This window comes from Podarcis gaigeae (assembly GCF_964106915.1).
Source record: "Podarcis gaigeae genome assembly, chromosome: 6".
In the NCBI taxonomy this organism is placed as follows: Eukaryota; Metazoa; Chordata; class Lepidosauria; order Squamata; family Lacertidae; genus Podarcis; species Podarcis gaigeae.
The window spans coordinates 76,340,082-76,360,688 of NC_139682.1; the positions used below are offsets into that span (position 1 = coordinate 76,340,082).

Genomic DNA, 20,607 nt, shown 5'->3' on the forward strand with positions numbered 1-20,607 from the left:
TATGTCCAGCAGTCAACAACAATTTGCCGCTGTTTTTTGTGTTGAATATATGCTATATGGGAATTTATGGACCTAATAGGTATCTAAAGCCATTTGCAAATAACAAAATATGCATTTTATCAAAGTAATTGTCGAACGGAAATACGATTAAGAAGTATATTAATAGTGAAATACAATTAAGAAGTATATTAATAGTGAAATAATCATTAAGCTCTAACTTAAAATGATTTTTTATTCATAACAAACTTAATAATGCAAACACATTGGCATTTGGCAATAAAAAAAAGTTCCTTTAGAAACACAATTTACAAAGACTCTAATTTTTTACAAAGAGACTAATTTTTTTGGGGGGGGGGCAAGAGAGTGGGGCTCTAAGCTATAGCTTGTTTAGCTTATACGCAAATCCTGGCTGTTGTAAACATTATGATGATTTGCTTCGGTGAAAGGAAGTGAGGAGGGAAACAGAAAAATTGGCACTGCCCAGCCAGATTCTTGCAGAATCTCTCAGTCTTTCCCTACTTCTGATATTCCCACCGATTACTATCCATTCTTCTTATAGCTTGATCTTGCCGCAAAGCTACTTTTCCTCTGGGATTTACATCCACTTTTCGATCCAGTCTATGTGTCAGCACACAGGTAAAAAGGAGGCTGAATGCTGCTGGCACTACGGAAAATCTTTAAAGAAACAAGTTTCTGCAGATGAGCTCAATCGGCTGCTTTCATGCGACGAGACGAATGGTGTGTATTCGGGACTATGCGGATTTATGTTCTTGGTGGATTTAAAGCCACAAAATACCCTCAGATAAAAGTCTCAAATCACAAAGGTTGTAATAAAAAATTTATTCAAGAATAGAAAACAATTTAAAAGAAATGTTAAGACAGTATATAGTAATTGTTTTTTAATCGGCAAAGGTGAATACAAAATTCCTCACAGATCTATATGAGACTTGAGTATCATTTCACATCTTTAGGTTTCTAAATCTCAGATATTTTACCTCAACTTTCTTCTCACAGATGACAAGAGGAGTGTTTTTTTAATAAAAAATTAAAAATCAACATATACTATTCAGAAGTTTGTAGGGATGTTTAACAAAATAACTTTTCACAATGAGGATACAGTACAATATTGTTTGAAAATACGCTGTGCGTGCAATACTAAACTTCCGTCACGCATTTTGAGTGTATGATTATTTCCCAAGCTTTTTTTCTTTTCTTTCTTTAAAATGCCTGTTAGTTTGTGTCACATACAGCCTTTAATCCGGCATGCTCACTTTTTAGGTCACTTTAAATCTCCCTAAACAGTTGTGCATTTGTGTATTGCTTGTTTCAAACCTCTTTCTGCTTGCATCTCAGGTTTTCGCTGTTCTGAAGTCCAGTCCACAATTGCACAATAGAGTTGGAATAGCCTTCTGAGCAGATTTGGGGGACGGTATGGGGGGCAATTCCTGTGCACACAGCGACTTAACTGGATACCATTCTTTGGCTCTAAATGCACGTGCAGAAAAAGGGATCGTGAACTCCAGCGGCGCTGTGGAAAATCCTCAGATGAAACCACTTAACAGTTGACGCAGCTTGAACCCAGCGTCTCTTCAAAGTATTCATTTCATGTGAATGGGCAAACACCTTTCTGCTGTATGCCTTTACTTCCTACTTAACAGCCTCCTTTCCAAACCCAGGCATGCACTCATGTGGAGAAACCTAACGCAGGAATTGGCCATTGGCCAATTTTATTATTGTGCTGGCTCAAAATGTGCCTCTCTGATCACAGGAAGTGATGTCAGCTATGTCTATCTGTGGTTGCTTGCTTCACAAATTACATTTGTCCACACCAGAGGTGCTTGCAAGGGCGATGGGTGGGGGGCTCATGTCACACATGATGTCAGGGCATCTGGAGGAGCCGGGGCAGAGCTGGACATGGTGGCCACATGGCTTCAAGAGCCAGTGGCTCCTCCTCCTCCACCCGCTGCCATTGGCAGGGGGCTGTTTGGACCCTCCTTCCCCTCCGCAGCAGGAAGAGGAGGAGGAACTGGCTATGGAAGCTGGACCGCGCTCAGACCTCCTCCTGTTTTCTGGACATTGGGCCCCCCAAAATATTTGGGGGGTGTCCCAAAAAGGGCTGGGCCCCCAGGAGTCTGTGCCCCTGGTCCACAGCAGCATGCGGGGGACAGCAAAATAAACAAACATATTGTGCAAACCTTCCTTTGGGCACCTCTGTTACATTCATTAGGTTTCACACAAAATACCTATCCATACCATCTTGATACGGAGCACTCGCCAAAGTCAACGCACTTGGGAGTTTCATTTATGGCTCCTTAGCTAAGCTGTGCCCTGTTATGAGCGTCAAACTTTACTCCTATTGGACATATTCCCATTTGCCGACAGTTGCTTCACATATTACAGAAATTAATTTAGGCAGAAAGGACGTTTGGAAAAGAAATGTTAGCATCAATAACCAATGAAAGGCCATCCCTGTGTATTTAATAAAATAAGCAATAAAAGCAATTTATTTGAACATGATTTGTGCGTTTGTTGCATCAGAAACCTGGTAACATCCCTTTTATTTTGTGAAAGAGAAAACCCTGTTTCCAATCAAATTCTGAGAAAAGATTAATCTACCAACAGCAGAAGCAGTTAAAAAACAAATGCTAGTAACCTTCATCTGGCAATGTCAGTGTAGTGGAATACGGCCTGTTATCAACATAGATTTCTCACTGCCACACCAAAGAGCCAAAGTATGACAGTCTGGTATGACGGTCTCTAGCCTAATAATTTACAAACTAACCTACTCAGCCCGACAAAATGTAACAGCTAATCAGTACACTGACCGGTGATCAGAAAGGACTATCCATCGCACCTTGTAAATGATCACGCAATCCACACACTGAATTGTGAAATGTAGTATTTAAGGACACTTGCTAGCATAGCTAGCTTGATAGCAGTTTCAAAATTTAAACAATGCATCCATGCATTAGTCCTCTTTATTTTAGATCCAGAAGCATGAAAGCAGGGTTCTCCAAGTAAGATTTCCACAAGTTGGAAAAACGGGACATGGTAGCGCCGTCGATAATTCTGTGATCGGCCGACCAGCTCACATTCATTATCTGTGCTTTAAATATTTCACCTTTCGCATTAAACCGAGGAAGGCCCTAAAAAATCCAGGAAGAAAAGGAGAGAATACTAATGGAGTATTGTTAATACATCAGAACTCTCTAACACCTCTGGCTATTGCCCTGGATACGAAAGAATCCCTGAATTTAGTCGGATGAGTGAGTTTCCCCTCTTGACTCTGAAAGCTTGCCTCACAAAACTGATAGTATCACTCAGAAAACAGTCAGTTGTGTGATTTCTCTCTCTCTAAAGGCCTCAACTGAGCAGACAGCAAATCTGCAATTGAGGAAAATGCTAGTATTTCAAGTTACTTTTACAGCACAATCCTGTGCATATTTGCTCAAAACCAATTCCCACTATGGGTCTTATGCCTTAGGAAGTATGTTTGGGGCTGTAGGCTTATTGAGCAATCCAAACCCCACCCCCTACTGTGGGGCTTTGTGGAACAAGTGCTCATCCACAGCTCTGACTCTTCAGTGATTGCAGCAGGACAATGCGCCTTTGTGAAACAGCAGCAAGACTGGTTCAAAATTTGGCCGCTCCACACAATCAGAACACTCTGTTTGAGTTTTCACTGCCCCTGTGTGAAAACCAACAAACACTTGCAGAGCGTTGTGATCAGTGCTTTTTTTTCTAAAAAAATGTTTAGGGGTACTCTCATTTTCCTACTCATATTGAAATACTGCCCCTCAATGAGGCCAAACTTAAGATTCACAAAATGTTTAGGGGTATGCATACCCCTGCGTCCCCCCAGAAAAAAAGCACACTGGTCGTGACAATGCATTCAAAACATATGGGAGTGATCAATACTGAATCAATACTGAAATTGTAGGTTTATCACTCAGAATCAACATACTTGTATTTTCCCAAGAGCGCCAATAGCTACTTCAGGAGGAAGAATTACGGGTTTTGCATAGGTACCGCCAATCTGGAAAATAAAAAAATAAAATAAACAAGCATTTTTTGGGATGACATCTGTATTGGGTAATATTTAATCTGGGGAAAACAATTCGCCCCCTCCCAGCCCATGGGTGTGCTCGCATGTACAGTGGTACCTTGGGTTAAGAACTTAATTCGTTCTGGAGGTTTGTTCTTAACCGGAAACTGTTCTTAACCTGAAGCGCCACTTTAGCTAATGGGGTCTCCTGCTGCCACTGTGCTGCCAAAGCCCGATTTCTGTTCCCATCCTGAAGCAAAGTTCTTAACCCAGGATAATATTTCTGGGTTAGCGGAGTCTGTAACCTGAAGTGTATGTAACCTGAAGCGTATGTAACCCGAGGTACCACTGTACATAACACCATTACTCTTCATACCACTCTCTCATATTCCAAATGCCCTGTGAGGAAGAGAAGCAACAGCAGACTGCAAGGTCAACGGACACCTTCGCCATCTCCACTCATAGCTGTTTTTGCCACCCCTCCTCCACCCACCACAGAGACCATCAGGCTCCACTGCCCTGTGATGAAGTTCAACAGGACTATCTACTTTGGCAGCGGTGGGTATCATCTAAGCTGGGCATGGGGAACCCAATCCCTCCCAGATGTTGTTGGTGTTCCAGCTCCTCTCAGTCCTAAGCATGGCCGATGGGCCAGGGATGATGGGAGTTGCTAGCCTGATATTATTATCCATCTGTGGGAGCCTTTTTCAGCTTAAAAGTAGGGTATTTACATAACTGAATATTCATTCATCTAACCCCCTGTCCTCCCAGGGGCTTAGTCCCCAAAGCTAGACCAGTTTCTCCCTCTCCCATGGGGTAATAGTTTGTGGCCTGGTTGTATTTAAAACAATATGGCTAGGTATGTTTCTAGAGTTGGATTCTAAAGGCAGCTTAAACTCACTGTGCCAATGTTGGAGAGTGTGAATGTTCCCCCGGTGAGGTCGCTTGTTCCCAGCTGATTCGCAGACCCCAGGCTCTGAAGGCGATTTAATTCTGAAGCAACTTCATATACACTGCAGGCCTGGACATTCTTCACATTAGGGACAACTAGGCCTTGCCCTGTATCCATAGCAACTCCAATGTTGTGAGAAGCCTAGAACGAATGAATGAATATATAAAAAATATTCCTCTTTGTTTTGGACAGAACAGAATTTCTCTTCAAGATGTAAGAAGGCATGACCAATATATTCTCCCTTTCCTGCTCCATAACTGGACTTCAATTCATGCAATGCTAGATGCAGCCAGTACTGTCAACTGAGCCGGGAAGACACGGGTTCAAGTTCCAAGTCTACCAGCAAAAGCTCTTGGGTGAATTGATCTCTCCCTCAGGCTGACTTTGCAGGGGTGTTGAGGATAAGATGGGGTTGATACGCTGCTCTGAACTCCTGAGATAAAATACAGGACTTTATATTTTTTAAAAACAACAACAACAAACCCATGAAAGCTGCAAACTGCTGTTGAGGTACTCCCAGTACCAGCTTGCTTGCAGTACAAACTATAATTTCCTGTATCTTGTTGGCATCAATCATGAGAGACAATGGAGTGCGCCTCCACAGGTGAAGTCAAACCACTGTGTTAGCAGCACCCGAGTGACCTCCGTGGGATGCAAGTCTGGCTGGTGTGGATGGAGGACCTGGGCTGCTCAGACAACAAGATGTTGTTGCCTCACTGATGCAGTCCAAAGCAATATGTTTGGCACCAGCTTGGCTGCAGGCGTTGCCAAAAGGAGGCGTCCAAGACGCCATTCAACCACTTTAGGGACTCTATTCCAGATTTGTGTTGGGTTTACTCCTTAACCTTTTCTTCTCCTGAAGATATCCCGCAAGGCAGTGGTTTAGGACCAGAGTTTTCCTTCATCATCATCATCATTTTTAATTTGTATACCGCCTTTCTATCTTACAATTCTCAAGGCGGTTTACAAGTTGAAGAAACAAAAAATGTACATCTTATAACAATCTAATGCAATGCAAAAATGTGATAATAAAACATTACTTTAAAACAGGCAGCCTACCTCAAAAAAGTAATATTCAACAATCAATTAGAATAGTATAATAATATCAACATATAAAAGTTAAACAGAAATCCACTCGTTACAATAATATCTAAACTATAATCAATAAAACAAGGGCAAGCCACAGTACATAAAATAATACAATACACATTGAGAAGCAGAGAGTGGGACAAGGCAGGTGGAAGGAGGACTTGCCTGATGGAGTCTCTCCCCTCACAGTTCTTCCTCCAGGAACAGCTCCCTTATGAGGACTCCTAGGGCCGGAGGTGGGGCAAGGCAGGTGGAAGGGGGCCTTGCCTGATGGAGTCTCTCCCCTCACAGTTCTTCCTCCAGGAACAGCTCCCTTATGAGGACTCCTAGGGCCGGAGGTGGGGCAAGGCAGGTGGAAGGGGGCCTTGCCTGATGGAGTCTCTCCCCTCCTCAACGGGCTCCCTTTCTAGGTTAATGAGCCCCATCTGCCCCCCATGCAGAAACTGTCTTTGGTCTTGTCCGCTCAATCCACTGGAGTCTGTCTTTGCACGCAGGGGAAGTCTTTAACCCCAGGAGTCTGAGGCCTATCGGCTCCCCTCACCTGGTTTAGCCGGCCAGTCAAAGCCATTCCCAGGGTGTGGCTGCTATCGCATGCTGGCAACTTCAAGGAGCCACAGGTGAGAGCCGAGTGTGTGTGTGGGGACCCCAAGGTGGACAAACTACCCCACAAGGAGCACAACATGTTCCCCACCAGAGGTACTACCCCTCCCCTAACACCCCCTCCCCGTATCTAATCATCATGAAACAGAGCTGGATCTCTCTTAAGAATGTAACAGGAATGTCAATATACAAACCTTGTAAGTGATGTTTTGGCAGTTTTCATCCAGCGAAGCGTTGAGGATTGGATAATGTAATAAGGCTAAAGAAGCGGCCTGTTAAATATTTTTTAAGAAAGACAAATGGGATTATTCTAGTAGCCAGAGCCAAGAGGCTGCATGCTTCAGAAACTGTGCAACATAGCTTCTGCATACGTGTACATAGAGAGATAGTGGTAGAGCATCTGTTTTTCATGCAGAAAGCTCCAGCATCTCCAGGTAACCCTGTGAGAGACGCCTGTCCGAAACCCTGGAGAGACACTGCCCATCGGTGCAGACTTTACTGAGCAAGATGGACTAATGGTCTGACTCAGTTTAAAGCAACTTACTATGCTCCCAAGAGCTTTTGATTGAGCAGAGGTGCCTACTAATGCAAGAGGAGGGGATTTTATTTTTTTGCCAATTCTCCTTTCTCACTGGAGCTGATGGGGGAAGAGGGAATGGGCAGAAATCATCTTCCCCTCCTCTTTCAATAGCAAATGCCTCTGCTGGATCAAATGCACTTCTGTGAGCTGGATTTATTCCCCCCCCCTCGAACACACACTCAAAATCACACCCCTCATTTAAATAAAAGTGCCTAGAAGCCCATAGGCTTTTCTTTATCTAGCATTTCAGTGGAAATGTCTCCAATCAGAGTAATTTCTGGTATTCAATGGAAAAAATTATTGGACGGATGCTTTTTGTTAATTACAACATTATTGTGAACCACCCTGAGATCTTTTGATGAAGGGTGGTATAGAAATCAAATAACAGCAACTCCTGAGGCACCCCAACCCAAAGAATTGCATTTTGAAAGAGGACCATGACTACGCCTCATACTTTTCAAAATATTTTGAGAAGCATGGAAAAAAAAATCAAGTTTTTTTTTAAAAAAGGTCAGTCTGTGGTTGCAGCCAAGCACACGTGCAAAACTAAATATGTTGTCGGTGTAACAGCCTGTAAGAAGGAGTGCTGTCTACCAGTTAAAGGACTCTTATTATTTATTATATAGATTTCTGTACTGACTGTCCACAAAAATCACCAGGACATATACATTAATTATCTCCTTTGAAACTTATTACAATTTGATGCATTTGCATCTTATCAAAACTACTGTACGGACAGCATGAGATTCTTACAAACCCCTCACCTTTAAAAAGAAAGGCATGAAGGTGAGCTTAATTCCACGTTCGAGCGCTACAGGTTTCAGCTCCTCTCTCAGCCGAACAAGTTGCGTGAGATCAATCTCGTCGCAATAACCGAAGTGAGGAATTTTCAGCGCTGCAGACATGGTTTTCACCATGACCTTCTGGAATCCTGGAAATAAGGGGGAGAAGAAGAAAAACGACGCCCAGTGATGTCCCGGTTTCCTGCCTTGCTTTCCATCTTCCTTCAAATTTATTTAACAAAATTTATATGCCACTTAACTGATGACGATGACAACCTCAGAAATAGGCATCAAAACTATTAAAGGTAAAGGGTAAAGGGACCCCTGACCATTAGGTCCAGTCGTAGCCGACTCTGGAGTTGCTGTGCTTATCTTGCTTTATTGGCCGAGGGAGCCGGCGTACAGCTTCCAGGTCATGTGGCCAGCATGACCAAGCCGCTTCTGGCGAACCAGAGCAGTGCACTGAAACACCGTTTACCTTCCCGCCGGAGCGGTACCTATTTATCTACTTGCACTGGTGTGCTTTCGAACTGCTAGGTTGGCAGGAGCAGGGACCGAGCAACAGGAGCTCACCCCGTTGCAGGGATTCGAACCGCCGACCTTCTGATCGGCAAGTCCTAGGCTCTGTGGTTTAACCGACAGCGCCACCCGCGTCCCATCAAAACTATTAAAAAGGTTAAATATCGCAGATGGGACTCCAGTAAGCCATAGGAAAAACTCGGGGGGGAAACCATATGAGAAAATACCTTCTTATTTATTTGCAGAAGACTGCAAACAGTAAGAATGTATTTGCCCAATGAACAGATTACAGCATCCAAGGCTGTTGTACTGTTGAGGCTAAGTGTGTGCAGACTTTATCAATGCCTGGGTGGGAGACGTTTTGAGAAGGACGCGTGGCCATATCTATGGTTTGGTTACCCAGAGTACCAGAAAATACACTATGTTGGCACTGCACCACAACAGGGTGTTGTTCTCCCCTGCCCTGTTGCATGGTGGTGTCACTGAATGCCAAGGCTTAGAAGTCTCACAAAGACAGTGTCGGGATTAATTTTCCAGGAGTCAGGAAGATAATCTGGTGATTCCTGATTAATATGAGAATAGATGGGAGCAGGGAGCAGACCTGCCAGTCTTTGGAAGCTTCCCTAAGTATCAGTGCCTGAATGAGCTCTCCCAAAAATTCTGCATTGCCATTTTCCTGGATTCATCTCTAACTGTAACAAAAAATTGCAGCACATCCCTCAACATCCTACTGGCATTACAAGAGGAAAAACACCAGCAGTGTGCTTCGCTACGAATGCAGAAACAAATATTCATGTTTTACTTGTTCAGTTGCCCTTTACAAATATTTTACGCATGCTGTTCTATATTAGATCCTCAGGAGGTTTCATTAATTTATTTACCTGAAATGGCCACTGTTTTATCTTTCTGTGAAATTACGACAGGTTTGGAAATGGGCAGAGGGATTCTGGGCGTCTTTGGCTTATCTGCTTGAGGCTTCGGTGTTGGCGGCGGCGCGACAATTTCAGGTTTTGGCGATAGAGGTAAAATAGCTCCCGTCTGTTTGGCCAAGTAATTGAGAATGTCTTCTTTGAGGATACGGTTATCTTTCCCTGTTCCAACAACTTCGCTCAGTTTAATCTGAAAGACAAGAGCACAAGCTAAAGAATTCTGGATATAGGGCATGAGGAGAGGGAACGCGTCCTTTTTATTGAAATGGCAAAAAAAAATGAGAGAAGGCAGGCAAGTTAAGAGTTTGAAGAATACGTGGGCCATTTCCAACTTGCACAACAGAACTTGCCCTCTCTTGCCCCCATGCACCCCCCCCCAAATTTCCTTTGCAGAAATGGAAAGCCTTACGCTGATGGAATGCATTGGTTGGATACTTCCCTCTGCAAATATTTATAGGTACTTCATTAACACTGAATACACGTGTGTCCAGTCATATAATCTGAAAGCATCTAATTTTGCAGGATTGTTGAAGCTGGGTGAGTGTGGAGCTGGGACCGGTAAGCCACCCCCTCCCCAAGGAATCCACATACTCCCTTAAATTGGTGTGCACATACATTGCAACCAAATAGTGTGAACCAAAAATTCTGTATCATCCATTTGCTCAAGGCTACACGGGAAATGTGCTGCGACAAAGATCCACACACAATTCCACTGAGGCTGCTAAAAACTGGGAGAAGAAAGGATTTAACAGTAGATATCTTCAAATATTAGCTGACACAACAATAAAGAACAAATTTGGTTTTGGTTGCTCCAGGGTCTAGGGCCCGAACCAATGGGTTTAACTTATTGGTGCAGACAACGACATTTAGACTAAACATTAGGAAGAACTTCCTGATAGTATGATCTATACAACAGTGGAACAGAGTCTTGAGAAGTGGTGGATTCTCCTTCAGAGAAGCTGGGTGGGTTTAATCTCCTGTAAAAGGTAAAGGTAAAGGACCCCTGGACAGTTAAGTCCAGTCAAAGGCGACTATGAGGTTGTGGCGCTCATCTCGCTTTCAGGCTGAGGGAGCTGGCATTTGTCCATAGCTTTCTGGGTCATGTGCCCAGCATGACTAAACCACTTTGGGTGCAACGGGACACTGTGACAGAAACCAGAGTGCACGGAAACGCTGTTTGCCTTCCCACTGCAGTGGTACCTATTTATCTACTTGCACTGGTGTGCTTTCAAACTGTTAGGTTGGTGGGAGCTGGGACAGAACAGGAGCTCATGCTGTCGCCGGGATTCGAACCGCCAACCTTCCGAATGGCAGGCCCAAGAGGCTCAGTGGTTTAGACCAAGGACCATCTTACCCATAGGCACTAGGGGTGCGGGGCACCCGGGCGCGGGCTCTCAGGGGTGCCAGGCCTAGAGTCCGGAGCCCAAGAGTTGAATCTGGGGAAAAAGTCCACCCATTGGTTGGAGCGCCACGGCGGGCTTTTCTGCTTCGCCGCAAGTTCGGGGGTGACCGAGCCAGCGAGACGCTGAGGCGGCTGACCGACTCTGCCCTCCTGTGCACCTGGGACTGGGCAACCTGAGGAAGGGGGCGCTGGGCGGATCTTTGCACCCCGGCGCTGCATATGCTTAAGACAGCCCTGTTTAGACCACAGCGCCACCTGCGTCCCTGTATTTCCTGTACTGGCAGTGGGCACCTTCCAAGTCTGATTCTACAGCAGATGGGACTACACTGCCTGCCTCACACTTCAAACTCCCCGTTTGTGTTTCCAGGAACCCCTTGAGGATGGACCAGGCTGCTTCAGGGCTTCTTCCAAGGTTCTCCCAATTGTGGGAAGGGTTTCTCCTGATGACATGGGACTCAGAACATCTCCTGAACAAAAAGGGCTCGTCATTGTGTGCCATTATGGGTAAGGGCGCCGGACTGCGTTCAAAGTCACACATATTGTATATCACTGAGAGACTCTTGTGTTCTAACGGAAGTGAATGGCTTCAAAATTCCTGACGCTAGCCATGCAAGCCACTTCATCAAGTCATGAGTGTTGCAATGCAGCCCTCCGGAGCCTCTCCACGCTCCATGGAGTCTCTCAGGCCACATTAATCCCCAGCAAGCCTCTCCACTGTGTATGACATAATATAGCATGTGGTGGGTGGAGCTGGCCGTAAAGCCCAGCCCACAATATGGGAGGTGGGGCGCTAACATACAGGAAGGCAATGTGCCACCTTCAGCCACCAAGAAGTTACCTACTCCTGCCACAAAGCATCAAACCTTCTGGCCAGCCGTTACATTAGCACAATCACTGCGTTAGCCGTTACGTTAGCATAGCTTGCAAATGCATTACACCAGGCCTCGCATCCCTCCTCTCAAAAAGAAATCAACTGCAAGGAACGCAGTTCAGTGAAAAGGAAACACACATTGTTTTCCATGGCAAGGCGGCGGACGGCAGGAGTTGCCAAGGTTTTGTGGCCTTTGATCTCCTGGTGGGTCTGCTCTTCGTGAGACACGGCAGGGGTTTCGACCACGTCCTCTTCGGGAGCAACATCTGCAGGTTGGACGCAAAGGGGTTAAATTTAAAACGCAGCACTGAAAACGGCTGTCAGGGGAAAGGAGAACGTGGGCCCAGTGACAACGCTGTCAGTTTACTTTGTTTAAGCTTTGGAATGTGAAATGAGACCGTTTGCGTGTTTAGATTACGGCATGGTGGTTCCTTCCTTCACACATCGCTGGAGTGATGTGGGTCAACACCCCAAGGGAGGCAGCTTCCAAGTTGCCTTCAGCCTGCCCTCGTCTCTGGCCAGAGTGCAAAGATATACAGTGGTACCTCAGGTTAAGTGCTTAATTCGTTCCGGAGGTCCATTCTTAACCTGAAACTGTTCTTAACCTGAAGCACCACTTTAGCTAATGGGGCCTCCTGCCGCCACCGCTGTGCAATTTCTGTTCTCATCCTGAAGCAAAGTTCTTAACCCGAGGTACTATTTCTGGGTTGGCGGAATCTGTAACCTGAAGCATATGTAACCTGAAGCGTATGTAACCTGAGGTACCACTGTATACAATTAGCTCCGTGCTTTCAAAGGGACTTTAGGCTTGTGGCTCTGCAGCAACGGTGCGTCATAGCATAGCAGACAGCTAATGGCTTTTGAGACACCCCAAAGCAGTTTGCGATGTGGACTGGGTTAGTTGGTACAGGAATCCAGGGTTTCCCACTATCAGAATGAGCTGCAGTCTTGTGTGCGCCTATCTCCCCTCTCCTCGTCTTCTGCATGCCAGCAGGGCAAGATCGGATGCTTCTGATTTTAAACCACTGTGACGTACAAATGGAGGGAACTATGCTTTTGGTTCTAAGAACAAGCTTGGACCTGAAAGTATGGTTTGATCCTGCCTTATTTTCACCAACCAGAATTTAACCAGGCCAGAATTTCCCAGGTTTCAGATACCCTAGAGGTTTCTATAAAATGGAAGGCAGAAGCTTCCAGCCTGGCCTGCAAAAGAGGAAGAAGGGGAGAAGATGCAAGCCCAAGACTTCTATATGGCAACAAGAAATAAGAACCCGAGTCTGTTGCTCAAAGCCCTTGTTCGCTTGAAATGGTTCTCTGAATCCTGATTTCTGTTTGTAACATAACTGAGTGACCAGGCTCTAAAAATGAATTGAGAAGTGCATAAAACTCCCCCCCACCCCCTGCCTAGTGAAGAACCTCCTGCAACTTGCAAAGCACTTGGAAACAAGAACTGGTTTTATGTTTTTAAAATTCCCATTTACCTATTTCACATTTGATTCTATGAGACCATCCTGACAGAATGATGAAATCCACTGACGTTACCTTTCAAGGCAGCTGTTTCTATATCCACTAGCGGTTTCCCCACATGGGCAATTTCGTCTAAGTTGTAATGGAGTTTTCTAATGATGCCATCGTAACGGCTGGTGATGGTGACAGAGGCTTTATCGCTTTGGACTTCACAGATGCTGTCAAACTGGGAGACGACGTCGCCTTCTTTTACATACCTAAGAAAAAAGAAAGACCTGCGTAACATACATGGCAGAGAAGCCGGAGGGTTATCAAAGAACAATGGGACAATCGGCACCTCTCCTTTTTTAATGCTGTTCTTTCAATAAGACGGTGTGCTCCAAATAGGTGCTGCAGGTAGAACCATGGGAAATATGGCAGAAATGGGTTGGCAGCATTGAGAAAAATCATGGTTTGCTGATATTTCAGGAAAGGAGCTGCTTTTCCTCACCTTCCCTCCAATTGCTGTGGTAACCTTGATTTATGTGGGGCCCCTAGCGTAGCTCAGCCCCCCCTTCAAACTGCCAATGCACACTCAGTTTTATGGTTCCTGGCACAGTGTGCGGAAAGACCCTCTGGTTGAAAGAGCTTGTTCAAGGACGTGGTTGAGGTCCACCTTCTCATCCTTCTCTAATTCTGGCCAATTGGTTGTTCCTCGTGTCTCACTGTTATCTTCCGTGGATACAGAAAGATATTTCCAAAATTATGTGGAAGTATTCTTTAGTCAGGGACGCGGGTGGCGCTGTGGGTTAAACCACAGAGCCTAGCACTTGCTGATCAGAAAGTCGGTGGTATGAATCCCCATGACGGGGTGAGCTCCCATTGCCTGGTCCCTGCTGCTGCCAACCTAGCAGTTCGAAAGCACATCAAAGTGCAAGTAGATAAATAGGTACAGCTCCAGTGGGAAGGTAAATGGCGTTTCTGTGCACTGCTCTGGTTCGCCAGAAGTGGCTTAGTCATGCTGGCCACACGACCCGGAAGCTGTACGCCCGTTCCCTCGGCCAATAAAGCGAGATCAGCGCCGCAACCCCAGAGTCGTCTGAAACTGGACCTAATGGTCAGGGGTCCCTTTACCTTTACCTATTCTTTAGTGGGATACAGGCAGAATGTTACCTCAAGCTATACTCTTGAAATTAGTGGACTTCAAAGATGAGGGACCATTTCTCCCCATAATGGGCCGTGTGCCAGTCGCTGTCAGAGAATGGGCCTCTGCTCTATATAGCTCAACCCTTGCCAGCTGACAACAGTGATGGCTAGGAGCAGAACTTTAACCTGCAGACTGAAAGCTTTGGAGTGCTCTACCTATCAGTGTCCTTTTCTTTGTATGTGTATTTTGTGAGGGGACTCTTGACACAATGAGATTCCTGCCTTAACACAACTCGAACATCCTTTCCTACCCTATACCAACTTGTCAGGGAAGTGCAGGGCAAAGGAAGCCTTGTGGCATGAAGCGAGGAAACCTACCATTCTTTCACCGTCACCTCTGTAATCCCTTCTCCAATATCCGAGAGCTTGAACTGGACAATTTGGCCATGTGACACTTGGGGAGGAAAAGACAAGGGAACAAATGTCAAACAAAACAACAGAACAGCAGCATGGAGTAGCTCTATGTACAAACTATACAATTCTTACATTACATTAGAGTCAAGTCCCAACATCTGCTAATTAGAAGTGCAATACTGTCCCCACTTTCTAACCTCTTTATTACATTTAAATCTCAATCTTCTTCCCTTGTGGAATCAAGTTGGGGTACACAGGGTTCTCAGGCAGTCTCCCATCAACCTTGCTTACTTCCAGCCGTTTGTTTATGTAGATATTTATAAACCTCACTTTCCTAAAGTATATTAAAGGAGGCTCAATGCACACAAAACATAATAAAACCACTCCCATAAAACCCAAGCAGAAATATCAATAAAACATCGACAGCAGGTACTGGTGGGTTAAAATTCTGATTGTGAAGACCCGTCTGAACAATTTTCAGAAGATGTGAAAGAAGCCAGGGACCGTGCCTGCCAAACCTTTGGTGGCAGGCAGTTCCGCAGGGCAGGCCTTGCTCCATGAAATACTTGGTCTCTAGTGAAGGCATGGGGAACCACCAGCAGTGCCCCATCAGAGGATCTCAGTAATTTGAGGTGGAGTAAAAACTATCAGATGGTTCTTAAGATACTTTGGGTCCATGTTGTTTTGGGCTCTGTGAATTAACTACGTATTGCTGCATAATTTACCTCAAGACTATGTTCAGTGATGCTTACTGCAGAATGGAGTGCTTCAGGGTTTCAGCTACTCCATCCTATTACCAGTCATCCCCCCCCCCCCCGTCAGCATTTCATGGCCACTGAGCACACCAGTCTTTTCTGAGCTATTTGGGACTCCTCCACCATGCATGAGGTTTGTTCCTCCTCACCTCTCTTTTAGGTTTTTTGGCTTTTTGCAAACCTCGGGATTTCCCCAAGTATGCTGATACCCAGTGGTGGCTTCCACAACAGACTGAAGTTGGGAGGACAGCGCCCCATTTGCCCTAATGGGACACCATTCACTGTCCATTGCTCCATTTTGGCTATATAAGTTCTGGCACTTGGAGAATTGAGATTGCTCCAAGTATATATGTTGATCCTTCCTTGTTTCCTTGCCTCTTTGCGGTGACAAGAACTCCTAATAAAATAAAACAATTTTATGTGTGAAAGAAACTCACCAATAGTTGTTCTGAACAATCGGTGTGGATTTCGATACCTCCATGAGGGCTTGTCAAGGCCACAATTGTATTTTGCCTTTAGCGAACGGAGGTTACTGTACAATCTAATATGGTGGATGCAGAGCTGGCAAAGGAAACAAAAACCAAGCCTTAGAGACAAGCAAGACTGAAATCACTGCTTATTCTCTTCTTTCAATTTGTCAGAAGCACACAGAAGCAACTTATTATTGGAGGAGAAAAATGATAATTAAAGTCAGCAGATGTTATCATTTACATCTTACTCATTGTTATTAATTGCTTTGTTTCAGAAGGCAAATTCTGCCATATTGTGTGTTCATTGGAAGTTAACAAAAAAGTGAAGATTTGTCCTCAAAATCCTGAGGGGCCTATATAGAAGAAATGTAAACAACCATATTAAAAACTACCATCAGATTCCACTAGCTCTGGGCCATGGGCTTTGGAGTCAACATGGAACTCCGTATAAAGAGAAGCTGCCCCCTTCTCTTCAGTTTTGGGCAATATCAGGAAATGTACGTCCACAGTGCATCTATGGACCATGCTCCAGCACTGAAGAGGTAGCCATTTTGTATCTTACAAGCTCATCAGAGCTTTGAAGAGGTGACCAAGAAAAAAACCACACCAGCAATCTGTCTGACCTCAGCTGTGGTCCCAATCACTACAATACAGTATTGTTTACCAAAATCACAACTAGATTAATGCTGCAATTAGGTCAAAATTAGCAGTGAGAAGGTGCAACTGATTATCTTCCATAGGTGCTTCCTTACTTACTTAGGGCACAGATACGTAATCTTATTGTCAATGTTATTCCCATTGGATGTAAACTCCATGTATTTGCTTATTACTTTCTTAGTGAAATAGTGGGAAGGGAAGGAGAATTCCTATGGTGAGGTTCTCAAGCTGTGGAGGAATGCAAAGGAGCAGGTGCGCTGCAGAAGATCTTCTTTTGAGAAGCGGGAGGGATGCTCAGCTCAGCCACAGAAATGCATCAGCTCTCATCCATCCATCAATGGTGGGAGGAGTCACAGAGGGTGTCCTGCTCCCAAGCCCAGTTTTGAAGTCATTAGGACAGTGAGAGAGCATCTACAGAATAATCTACAAGGCACCGTTTTTCCATTTCAAAAACGGCACAATACTCAAAGAGTTGTTGTTTGGCACAGCTTCCCAAAAGAGATCAAGAATGCCTTAGAATCAACCTAAAATGGTTTAAAAGAAAAGTTAACCGCTGGGATTCCTAATAAGGAAGTGTAGCAGGTCCCGCAAAGTACCTCAAGCATTTCACATAGTAAAAACTGAGAAATGACCTTCTTGGCAGGTCCAGGAAAGAGGAGACCTGTGTGGGAAAGTTGGCAATTACGTGTTTAAATGTGGTACCTTTAACTCCGAGTAAAGAATTCTCAAATTCTCTTCCCTCCTATACTAGGAAGAAATTTACAGGACCATCAGAACATCATTCCATGTTACTGGTTCTTCTGCAATGCTTCCCCAAAGTCAGCCTATTACGGGGGAAGGGGGAGTATTGCTGGACAAAACAGTAGGCCTGAACATTTGGGGTATAAAGAGTTACAGGATTTCAGCAGGACGCTAAGGGACTTGAACTGACTAGAAACAAAGTAGTATGTCTACTCCAAAAACATTTGCAAGTGTAAACAGTATTGGTAGTGTGGTCATGTATAACCACCCCAATACCATCTTAAACACCCATGAATAAAGTACTGAAATTGGCAATTTCAGTGTCCATCATCAGCGTATTAACTACTTTCTGAAGTAAACTTCTGCCAAAACTTTTTTACACAATCTGAACTCAAAGTAGACTGCAGCAGCATCTCAACTCACAAATCCTGCAAACCACACACAAACTTGCACCAGACATTAAATGAAATCAAAACACCACACCAAGATCCACACAGCAGGCTTGTTCTCATTCCCAATCCTTTACATTGGGATTAGGTATCGGACTATCATACAATAGTCGCAGCTCACAGTGGAATTCAATGGAATTATCAAAGAAGCTTAGACTTAACTAAGCACATGCATATCATTTACCAATTCAAGTTATCAAGTTCCAACTGTATGCCAGATTAATCTGCATGTGTGCAGATAAGAATCAAGTGAAGGATGTACTTGCAGTTAGTCCCATGCGGCGCAGTGGGTCAGTGGGTCTGGCTGTTAACCAGGAGGTTGGTGGTTCGAGTCCATCCAGGGATGGCTGCGGGCAGGATTCCTACATTGCAGGGGGTTGGACTAGATGACCCTCGGGGTCCCTTCCAACTCTACGATATCAGTGTAACAAAGGTTTGCTAGCTTGAATACGTTGTAGAATACCCATTCACAGTGTTCATCACAAATGGAGAAGACACACATGGAATCTAATCATCATCCACAAATGTCAGGTCAAGAGTCCCTCAGTGGGTTCACAAAGGACAGGCCACTGGACAAATGGCAGGAGGTCCTGTCACAAGATCTGAAGTTTGGATGCGGGTGGCAGAAGGGATGCGGGTGGCGCTGTGGTCTAAACCACTGAGCCTAGGGCCTGCCGAATGGAAGGTTGGTGGTTCGAATCCCCGTGACGGGGTGAGCTCCCGTTGCTCGGTCCCAGCTCCTGCCAACCTAGCAGTCCAAAGGCATGTCAAAGTGCAAGTAGATCAATAGGTACTGCTCCAGCGGGAAGTTAAATGGCGTTTCTGTGCACTGCTCTGGTTCGCCAGAAGCGGCTTAGTCATGCTGGCCACATGACCCGAAAAAACTGTCTGTGGACAAACGCCGGCTCCCTCGGCCAGTAAAGCGAGATGAGCGCCGCAACCCGAGAGTCGTTCGTGACTGGACTTAACTGTCAGGGGTCCTTTACCTTTACCTTTTTTACTGTATGTATAGACTGCTTGGGGACCATACATAAGCTGCCCTGAGCTCTTCGAGGACTAAGTGCAAAACATAAACAACTTGACATTTTTAAACCATAATTTCCTGTTTTTTTTTCCTTCCCATTTCTAAATATTCATCATGTAACCTCAGGCAGCATACATGGGGTTTCTAAGACGTCTCCCAGTCAGGCACCGACCACACCTAGACCCAGCAGAATGGGGACCTTGCCTGTCTTCAAACCACCAGTATTTGTCCCAACATCTGGGACCGACCCAGAGGTATGCTGCCTCTGTTACATGGAAGCTCCATCAAGACACCAGCACTAACAGAGGTTAGAAAACATCTTTCATTAACACATCTGTTAAAAACTGCTGTGGTTTTCAAAAGCCTTATATACAAATAGGAATGTGGCAGGGCAGATTTTATACTGGGAAGTTTCAGAGAGCTAAGACTGCAAAAATGGGCAAGACAGCAGCAGCGGTAGGGGGGTGTTGAATTCTTCAATTTCCAAAAACTGAGGCGTGCTTAAAAAGTTGTAAGGCAAAATATATTTCGGTTACATCAATATAATTTAGCTTTGTTGGCTAAGCAAAACGTGCAACAAATTGTGCAGAAACCATTAAAATGGATTGGTGTTATATATGTTGTTATTCTTATTTGCTATCACCTTACATTCTCAGATGGTAAGATTAACATGATTTCAGTTCTGCAAAACTAGTTTATGTGCTTTTTTAAAAAATGGAAAGCAGATCTACCAAGCCAAATGTAGTCCGGTCACAAAAATAAGAGCAGATTTGAATTCCTCGCACCTCAAAAGCGTATTTTTTAAAGACACTGCTCATGGGAGAAATCTGCAAAATTTTAGTTCAACCCCCCCCCTAAGATGACACGTTCTACCTACTGCAGCAGAAGATCTCTTAAGGTGTTACCGACAGGGACGCTTTTGGGAGGGGGGTGGGGAGGAGGATCGACCACAGTTCCCCACTTTTGACGACCCTGCTTCAGGTGACCCTTCAGATCCTTGCAACCCGCCTTGAACAACCATATGGCGGGCAACCAAGGCGCTCAAATACCCGCAATCACTGGCAGATTTCAAGGCAAGGTCCTCCCAGATCTCTTGCTTTCCACAGAGGAGAATCGCTGGGGCGCGGGATCGACTGAGGAGCTGCTCTTAACCCACCCACCCCTAACCTCCCCCATTTCTCACGGGCTTCACTGCACTGCCCCCCTTACCAGGCGCCCCGTCGCCTTGTAAAAGCTCCTCAGCCCGACGGCTGCCGCCATCTTATTCCGGGGGAGGGAAGACAAGAGAGAGGAGACCCTCGCCTCCACACCCCTCCCACCTGGCAGCCAATGGGATCGCACGATTGGCGCCCGGTAGCCAATTAAGACGTTGAAAGGCTGCCCCCGCCCTTGAAGGTCTGCTTCTCTCTCTTCCAATGAATGGTTGAGAGAGGGAGGCGCTTAGCTTGGAAGGCAAAGCGAGATTCCGCTATGGACAGCCGCAAGCAGCCGAGCGGCACAGAACTCTTCGGCAGCGCACGAAGCCGGGTATATATTTTAGAAGGAACAGGCTTCTGCCTATGGCAGTGTTGTGGCTTCGTTAATATATATAAACTGAGCTATATATAATATTTTATATATATATATATATATATATATATATATATATATATATATATATTTGCTTTCGTAGATATATATATAATGAACTAATATATTAAACTGAGACATATTAGGTACCACAGCATGGAATGAGA

The 20,607-nt window shown here is 45.0% G+C and overlaps 1 protein-coding gene across 1 annotated transcript; it reads right to left on the minus strand.

The window, feature by feature from the left end:
- Positions 1-825: 825 nt before the first annotated feature.
- DBT (dihydrolipoamide branched chain transacylase E2) lies at positions 826-20,193 on the minus strand. Its single transcript, XM_083743473.1, has 11 exons — positions 20,081-20,193; positions 15,968-16,091; positions 14,740-14,815; positions 13,312-13,493; positions 11,908-12,035; positions 9,449-9,686; positions 8,031-8,197; positions 6,881-6,958; positions 4,947-5,138; positions 3,965-4,036; positions 826-3,146 (listed from the first exon to the last, which is right to left on the minus strand). The coding sequence occupies exons 1-11, from the start codon at positions 20,129-20,131 to the stop codon at positions 2,979-2,981; spliced, it is 1,476 nt and encodes a 491-aa protein (XP_083599599.1). The 5' UTR covers positions 20,132-20,193; the 3' UTR covers positions 826-2,978.
- Positions 20,194-20,607: the final 414 nt, after the last annotated feature.

Bases quoted from the DNA above. Each gene is read 5' to 3' on its own strand.
- DBT (XM_083743473.1), bottom strand. From the start codon at position 20,131: ATGGCGGCAGCCGTCGGGCTGAGGAGCTTTTACAAGGCGACGGGGCGC. The intron at 16,092-20,080 runs GTAAGGGGGGCA...TTCCTTTGCCAG, and splicing joins ACAAGGCGACGGGGCGCCTG to CTCTGCATCCACCATATTAG. The intron at 6,959-8,030 runs GTGAGGGGTTTG...AATATTTAACAG, and splicing joins TCATGCCTTTCTTTTTAAAG to GCCGCTTCTTTAGCCTTATT.